Source organism: Pteropus alecto, unplaced genomic scaffold (genome assembly GCF_000325575.1).
Source record: "Pteropus alecto unplaced genomic scaffold, ASM32557v1 scaffold118, whole genome shotgun sequence".
In the NCBI taxonomy this organism is placed as follows: domain Eukaryota; kingdom Metazoa; phylum Chordata; class Mammalia; order Chiroptera; family Pteropodidae; genus Pteropus; species Pteropus alecto.
This window is the reverse complement of record NW_006440654.1, coordinates 676,316-684,723: the sequence shown is the minus strand read 5'-3', so window position 1 is coordinate 684,723 and position 8,408 is coordinate 676,316. Positions and strand designations below refer to the sequence as shown.

At 67.2% G+C, this 8,408-nt stretch overlaps 1 protein-coding gene across 1 annotated transcript in view; it reads left to right on the top strand.

Moving 5' to 3' along the window:
• The window catches only part of CRELD2 (cysteine rich with EGF like domains 2), an 8,282-nt gene extending 1,681 nt beyond the window's left edge, over positions 1-6,601 (top strand). The window contains exons 4-10 of the mRNA XM_006917853.3: positions 55-146; positions 891-1,067; positions 2,196-2,291; positions 3,363-3,446; positions 4,286-4,381; positions 4,843-4,989; positions 6,316-6,601. Coding sequence (XP_006917915.1) covers positions 55-146; positions 891-1,067; positions 2,196-2,291; positions 3,363-3,446; positions 4,286-4,381; positions 4,843-4,989; positions 6,316-6,365 — 742 coding nt within the window. The 3' untranslated portion in view covers positions 6,366-6,601. The remainder of the gene's footprint in view (positions 1-54; positions 147-890; positions 1,068-2,195; positions 2,292-3,362; positions 3,447-4,285; positions 4,382-4,842; positions 4,990-6,315) is intronic.
• The last annotated feature ends 1,807 nt before the right edge of the window (positions 6,602-8,408 follow it).

Genomic DNA, 8,408 nt, shown 5'->3' with positions numbered 1-8,408 from the left:
CATCTTGAAGAGACCGGGCACGTGAGGTCTGACGACCGCTTCCTACACCCTCAGGAAGAAGGAGAACCCTGACCTGTTCGAGTGGTTCTGTGTGAAGACCCTGAAGGTCTGCTGCTCTCCAGGGACTTACGGGCCTCACTGCCTCGGTGCGTGTTCTCGGGGAGCCCTCGGTGTCCCACCGTGGCTGCGGGTGGGCGGAAGCACGGACGGGAGCGCGGGGCCATCTGCCTGCTCTGGGCCCCGGGTGGAGGCGGTGCCACCACCTTCACACTACAGGGACTCCCTTTGGGCCCCGCAGCTGAGTAGCTGGTCCCAGCTGTGCTTCCAGTTCAGGGCCCCAGAGCCCCACAACTGCCCACCTGTGGGTCCCTCCCAGCCCAACCCCCGGCCCTGCCTCCTGAGCGCAGGACCTGTACCTTCCGAGGCCCCCAGCGCCGCTCCGCTCGGAGCAGCAAAGGCCCGTTTGTGCGGCAGGGCGGGCCGCCTCCGCCTAACAGGTGACCTGGGCTCTTCCGTGGCGAGCTGTGGGTTGCGCCATGGCCATGTGTGCTGCTCAGCTGGACGAGTGGCAGGTTTCCAGGTTCAGACCCCTCCCTGGCCACAGCCGCCTCCTGCCTGCCTTTGCTGATGTCCCAGCAGCCTGTGGCCACAGGGGGATGTCCTCGCTGTCCCGTGCGGTCCCACGTACCGTGTGTAAGCACCCTGGCCCCGTGTTTCAACTGAGGCTGCCCAGACACCCTCACCAGGCTGGCAGGCCTCTGTCCTCGACTTAGCGTGAAGTGGGCCGCGTTTTAGTGAGAGCCACAGAGCTGTTTGATGGTGAGCGCTGAGGGAGGGCTGCGCCCTGGCTGCCTGCCGCGTGCGCTCTGAGCGGGCTCATGTCCCCGCAGCGTGCCAGGGCGGGTCTGAGAGGCCCTGCAGCGGGAACGGCCACTGCAGCGGAGACGGCAGCAGAGAGGGGGACGGGTCCTGCCAGTGCCACGTCGGGTACCGGGGGACTCTGTGCACCGACTGCGTAGATGGCTACTTCAGCTCGCTGCGGAACGACACGCACAGCATCTGCACAGGTACCGCAGGGGCGCTGCCGCCTGTGGAGGGGAAACGGGCTCGTCGGCTTCTCCCCCAGGCCCTCGGGAGGCTTCAAAGTGTGACAGGGGTAGGCACGACCGACGGTCCACAGACGGTCTCGCTTCCTGTCCCTGAACAACCCCCGGGGAAGACACTTTCCTCCTGGCCACCCCCGTGTTGGTTCTCTGTGGCCTGGCACCTGCAGTGGCCTGGCTCAGGTTTGCTCTGCCCCAGTGGCTATCCCAGCAGGCTGGCCAGACCTTGAGTGGCCTACTGGCTGTCCCTGGGTGCGGTACGGGTACAGAGGCCAAATGTGCCTGCTGTCACTTGGGCTTAGTGTCTGGGAGTGAGCAGAGGCTGTGCCGAGGCCAGGCCCACGTCACTGCCAGCAGATGGGACGGGGAGGTGGCACAGATGGATCTGGAGCAGCTGGAGGCCACGCAATGTGCCCTCCTGGACACACAGGACACGCGTCTGGGTGCTCTGGTGTCTGGTGAGGCGGGTCCCGCCTGGTCTTCAAAGGTGCCCTGGCTCCCCGGGCTCCCCTCGGCGTGAGTTCTGGGACAGCTGTCGGGTGGCACAGGGAGCCCCACAACTGTGGTTGGCCACACTGACCGTGGTGCTGCTTCGGGCCGGAGCGAGTGTCGAGGGCGGCACCTGACAGGCTCACAGACACACCTGTCTCAGCTTCTTCGTCAGTTCCCCTCGTCCGTGACAGTGAAGGCCACCTGCCGCTCCTGGGGCACGCCACGGGGTGAGGTCCTGGCCACTTCCCGAGCCCCTGGCCCTGTCCATGGCCGGGCGTCGGTGCGTGCGGGCTGCAGTGCAGGGTGTCTGCCTTTGCCAGGTCGTAAGAAGTTCCCTCGCAGTCCTCGTTTGCTAAGAATTCTGTCACTAGCGGGCATTGAAAGCCCTGTGGATTGCTTTTTTCAGTAACTGGGAATATCATGAGTCGCACGAATACGTTTTTCTGTTGTTAAATGACTCTGGCTTTCCCGGGGTTTTCTGTTTCCGGTTTTATTTTCACCCTGCTGAGTGCACATCCGCAGCCTCTCAGATGACCTTAGCCTCGTGCCCATCACTGAGAACGGCTCACACGTGACAGACTTCCTACCTCTGCCTTCCAGTCTGCGACGAGTCGTGCGAGACGTGCACGGGCCCGACCAACAGAGACTGCGGCCAGTGCGAAGTGGGCTGGGTGCTGGAGGACGGCGCCTGCGTGGGTGAGGCCCCTGCTCCCGCACCCTCTGCCCCCACCCCGTCCTCATGGGGTTCGTGCGGCCCCTCCCGGGCGGGCTCCCTCCAACACCCGCGCCTGCACTGGGCCCCGCGCCGGGCCCGTGGGGAAGGTGACTGCTTCAGTTTAGGTCTGACGGCTCCCACGTAGAGGCCTAGATGCGCACACGTGCGGCCTCGCCCTCCGTTTCAGGAAGGGCCCCACGCGGCCCGTGACGCCCCCGATAGCCCGCGGGGCTGGGAAGGTGGCCCCCTCACCAGCCGTCCTTGCCAAGGGTGGCCCAGGTGGCCCTGGTGGCTCAGACCCTGGTTTCATAAGAGGCAGATGAGGTGCCGGCAGCTGGACTGGAGCTGATCAGAGGAGCAGGTGGCCCTGACTAGGGGACACAGAGCAGTGGCACAGGCGGGTGCAGGCAGGTCCTGCTGGTGTGCAGCACAGGCGGGGAGATGGGCACAGCCTCCCCTCGGCCTGGTGGCCCCGACGTCCGCCCGGTCCACCCACTCGGCTGCAGAGAGCAGGCGCCCGCCCTGGGCTCCGCTGTGCCGTGCGGACTCGAGGCCTCAGGCCCCCAGTCTCTTGTCCATCCACCCGTCCATCCCCACCTGGTGCCCACGTCCTGCCCTGGGCTTCCTGTCCTTTCTACCGGTCTGCCCACACGGGCTCAGACCCAGCCCCTCAGCATCACGGAGCTGGGGGCCGACGGGCCCGGGCGGCCCCAGTGCTGGCCGAGGGGTTTGCCCAGGCGCAGGTGCTGGTGGGTGGCCGCCCTCTTCCCCCATGGCCATAGTCTCAGGCCCCGGCCTGAGTGGGGAGGGACACAGGGCTTGGCAGAGCCACATGGGAGCACGGGGCACCCACACAGCTGCTGGTCCCCCGCAGCGGCCCCTCCCGGGTGACACGAAGCATCCCTCGTCCCCACCCCTTCATGTAGAGGCCTCCAAGAGTGACCGTCAAAACACGTCCTCTGCTGCGGTCACTCCCCGCTCAGGCCAGCGGTGGCGCGGTTGTCTCGGGCTGCGAAGCCGCTGGGTCATCCGCTGGCGCCCTTGTGTTGCAGATGTGGACGAGTGCGTGGCGGAGCCGGCCCCGTGCCAAAGCAACCAGTACTGCGAGAACACCAGCGGCTCCTTCCAGTGCGAAGGTGCCCGGCCGAGGCCTCTCGGTGCCCCCTGCTCCAGGGCTTAAGGTCGGGCCACGTGAGAGGCCCCTCTAGGCAGCCAGGGAGCCAGAAGCAGGAGGCGGGCGGCCCCTCGGCCCGCACTGGGCCCGTCTGGCGCCCCTGCGGCTCGGCACTCGGCCGCTCTGCGCAGCAGCACCCGTGTCTGTCCAGCAGCGTTGTGACCGTCTCCCCCGCGTGGACGCTGGAGCTCGTCGCTGTCGTCCCGTCCAGCAGCACCCGTGGGCGCACGTGGAGCCAGCTCTGCTCCCCGTAGGGCCTGCCGCGTTGCTCACCCGCATCAGGGCGAGCGCCAGGCGGCCTGGCCCAGGAGCGTGGGGAGGGCCGCAGCCCCCAACCGGGCGCTCAGGGCACACCGCCATTGCCTGCGCCCGTGCCCGGCGCTGGCCTGCACAGCGACACCCCTGGCAGGGCGACGGCCCCCGCGGAGCGCTGCGGGCTCCTTCAGTGTTATTCCTCAGCGCCTCGCGGGCGAGCCCAGCGGTGCCACGTCGTTTCAGAAAGGCCGCCACAGCGGCCGTCACTCGCAAGGGCTGGTGGAAGGTGGCTTCCACACCGAGCTGCCGCGCAGCGCCGAGCATGTCCGTGGCACAGAGTCCGGCGAGTCCGTCCTTTGCCGGGGAACGGGGGGCAGAGGTGGGCGTGAGAGCGCAGTGTTGGCTCCCGCGTGACAGGTGAAGGGACAGCGAGCTTCTCGGGCATCGGGCCCCCAGAGGCTCCGTGCTGTGGTTTCGGGTCCCGTTTTGCTCGCAGGAACCGGGCGGGTCTGCTGTCAGTCATCGTCCTTCCTCTCTCGTTGCTAGATTGTGACTCCACCTGCGTGGGCTGCACGGGGAAGGGCCCGGGACAGTGTACAGAGTGCATCCCCGGCTACAGTAAGGAGAGCGGCCAGTGTGCAGGTCAGTGCCGGTGTCTGCTGGTGGGTGGGACCTTCCCGTGAGGACCTGGCGGAGACGGGACACCGGCTCAGGCTCCACGCACAGCCCGCTTCTCTAGCAGCCGGGGGTCCCGTGAGATGCAGAGCACTGGGTGGGGGAGCCAGGGCCCGTCATGTGGTGCTGGCGACCGCCCGGTGAGCACCCACACCCTCCTGCTAGCCTCAGCTTCCCGCGTTTCCCGCGTCTGGAAGCCCCCCAGAGAAAGGCGGGGAGCCCACTGACACCCGCCGCGGGAGCTGGCGCTGGGCCTGCACTGTCCCCTCTCTGCTTTTCTCCACCTCGAGTCCCGATGCCTGAGGCTCGTGAACTGTCCCCGTGCTCCCTTCTCTAGTGCGACGTCCCGATGTTTGTGAGCGAGGCTCGCGGTGTGTGCGTGTGTCCGTAAGTGGAGGGACTCACGGAGGTGGGTGTTTCTGCTTCAGATGTCGACGAGTGCTCCCTGGCAGAGAGAGTGTGCACGAGGACCAGCGAGAACTGCTACAACACCCCCGGGAGCTACGTGTGCGTGTGCCCCGAGGGCTTCGAGGACACCGCGAGCGCGTGCGTGCGCACGCAGCCAGCCGGGGACGGTGAGTGCGGCGGCTTCGCTGCACGCGCCCCAGGAGGGGCCACAGATCCGGGGCGCCCAAGCTGACGCACATACAGCACGCTTCCCTGCAGTGGCGACAGCAGCCTCTGGGGACAGAGTCCTGGAAGAGCTCCCTGCACAGACAGGAGGCAGGGAGCTGGGGAGCCAGTCAGGCCGGCAGCCGGGGAGCCACCTGATGCCCCAGAGAAGGGCTGACGTGGCAGGAGCGGAGGACAGCATGTCGCCTGCTCGGGCTCCCTGGGCGGCTTCAGCGGCACCAGTGTGCCGTGTCCCGTCCTGGAGGCCGAAGGCTGAGGTCACGCGCCTGCAGGGCCCCCCGGCCCCGAACCCTTCTAGCTGGGGAGCCAGTCAGGCCGGCAGCCGGGGAGCCACCTGATGCCCCAGAGAAGGGCTGACGTGGCAGGAGCGGAGGACAGCATGTCGCCTGCTCGGGCTCCCTGGGCGGCTTCAGCGGCACCAGTGTGCCGTGTCCCGTCCTGGAGGCCGAAGGCTGAGGTCACATGCCTGCAGGGCCCCCCGGCCCCGAACCCCTCCTGCCTCCAGCTCCTGGTGGCCGGGGATCTTGGCCTTCCAGTCTCTGCCTCTGTCGTCTGTCACATGTCCCTCTCCCTGCGTGTCTGCGTCCAAACCCCCTGTCCTTACAAGCACAGCAGTCACTGGGTTCGGGCCGGCCCTGTGACCTCCTGTCGAGGTGATCGCCTGTGAAGACCCATTTCCAGCGAGGTCACAGCCACAGGTTCTGGGGTGGGATGTCCCCACATCTTTATGGGGGAGGTGGTCTTTCCATGTCAGCCTCACAGACATTCTAGAAGGGTATGGAAAGTGTGAAGGAGGTGTCAAGCACCAAAAATGTCAAAAAACAAGGGCTAAGAGTTTTCCAGAATGACTGAGACGCGACTCGGGCCCAGAAGCTGAGTCCTGAGCAATATAAAGAAAAGCAAGTCCACGGCCACACGTGTTGCGGTAGCCGTGTGACCCGACAGTCAACGGCACGTAGCACACGTGGCCTGGCTGCTCTGGGCCTCCGTCCGCGCCCCTCACCCCCGTCCCCGGCACTGCTGGCGGCCCCACCCCACTCGGGGTCTCGTGTCGCGGAAGCACCGCCCAGCTCGGCGGCCCGCCACACTCCCTGCACAGCGTGGCGTCGCAGCAGGGCCGTCCGGCACGCGGCCGGCCTGGACACCCCCGCTGGGCACCGGGGCCCCCGCGCCTGCAGGGAGGGTGGCTGCACCGAGGTCTGAGGGAAACGCTCGTGGCCACACCCCCGGCCTCGCGTCCGTCTCACTGAGCCATCCTCTTCTGACAGACGTCACAGAGGAGGGCCCGACGCAGCTGCCGTCCCACGAAGACCTGTAGCCTGTGTCCGAGGCGGGAGCCAGGCCCGCCCGGCGGGTGTCCACACTGGCGTCCAGAGACCTGGCCGGGAGCCGCCCCTGAGTCTCCAGGGACGGTCGGAGGGGAAGTTGCCTTCAAAACGGTGGATGCTCATCCGACCCTTTAAAAAGCTGCATTTTTGGTTCTTAAACAGATTTGTATATTTTGATACCATTCTTTATAATAAAATTAACCACCGAAGGTCGTCAGGCTTAGAACCTGTGTGGATTTACCTCACTGAAGAAGCGAAGTTTGTTTCGTGTGGCCTGCACTCGTTCAGCGGGAGGAGGCGGCTGGACGAGCTCGGTGGGGACACTCGGGCAGGCGCAGCCCTGCTGTCTCGGGGGCTCCTGCACCCGCCTCCCTGGGGCGCCTGCCACAGGCCTGTAAGGCCATTGAAACCTTGAGCAAGTAGTTCGAGGCCCCACCTGTGGGCCCCGAGCGTGAGCGGTGGAGGGCGTCACGAAGGAAGGGCCCCGTGGGGCGGGGCTGCAGAAGACAGTCACAGGGACGAGTGCTAGAGAAAAGGCGCCTGCGGCTTCCTGGGGAGACCCCTCCCCCAGGGTCCTCCCCCGCCAAGGGAAGGCCCAGGCCCCCCAGCGCTCGCCCTCACGCTGCCCCAGCCCCGCTCCCAACCACGTGACGTCAGCCTGGGGGGCAGCTGTCCATCTCACACTGCAGTGCCACCCACAAGCACAGCACGTATGTGTCACCTCACGCTGCACCACTGCCCTCTGGGCCAAGACGGCCCCTCTCCGTGGCCTTGGGGTGGAGCAGGCCTCTGCCGGGGGCCCTGGCTGGGTGGGGCGGCCACAGTGCCCTGGGGCGGTCCGGCCTGTGCCTTGTAACCTCCGTGCATTTCAGCTGCCCCCCTGGCTATGTCCACCCCCATGGTCACGGGCCAGGTGTCCCTGTACCCCTAGGGGTCTGTGGAGTTGAGCTGGCTTGACGAGACTTACAGTACGGGGTGGGGGGGGCACTCCTAGCCCATCCAAACCTGGCAGAAGTCCACGCTGGGGACAGCCCCGTCATTGGGCTGACACACGGTCTCCCCTGGGAGAGGGGGCACGATGGTGCGGGCTGAGGGGCAGCAGCGATGGGGGGAGTGATGGCTGAGGGTGTGGCGGGAGGAGGTGGGGGTCGGGGCACTGGGCCCCCGTGAGCCTGGAGGGGGCTCCCAGGAACCCCCGTGGGCTGGGGGCGGGCAGGACCGGGTCGGGTGGGCGTGACGGGCTTGGTGCTGGTGCAGGAGCTCACAGTGGGTAGATGAGGGGTGAGGCCCAGAAGGGGGCCCCGGGCCAAGGCCCTCGGGGAGGGGGGCGAGGAGCCGCGCTGTGCGAGCAGACACAGCACAACTGGAAGGGGCAGGCTGCAGTGGAGGTCCGGGTGGTCCCCGACCGGCCCCCACCTGGCGCTTGTGCCCGGGGGCCCCCGCCCTCACTCGGGCAGGACCCTGAGGCCTGAGCACAGAACTGGCCCCCTTTCCAGCTGGAACCCAGGGTTGTCAGGTGCTCACGGAGGGCCGCAGGGCTGGAAGCGCGGCCATCAGATGGTGTTGTCCCCCTGAGCATGGCAGGGTCCCCTGGGCAGCCATCCACCCCTGTCTGGGCTCTGTGGGTACAGGCGCCGCCTCCCCCACAGGAGTGGCACCCGTAGGTGTCCTGAGGGGCTGGGTCGTCTCTGGCAGTGGGGAGAGGGCAGGCCCACAGTTTTGGGCTCTAGGAAGCAGGACCTCTGGCCTGAGCCCAGCAGCCAGCTCCCTTTGTCCCCAATGCTAGGGTCGGGAGTCCTCTGCGGGCACCCACCCTGCCCTCCTGCCCCACAGCCCACCCTGGGCCACCTCCATGGGCCTGGGCCTGGGAACAGGCCAGGGCTGGCATCTCTACTGATAGCCGCCGAGGCCACAGGCCCAGGGTGCCACCGTGGAGCCCCCACTGCTCTGGGGCCCCAACTCGGGGCACCCGGCCCCCCACTGCCCCACCCCCACCAGAGCACATCAATGTGACATGTGCAGTCCCACCTCTG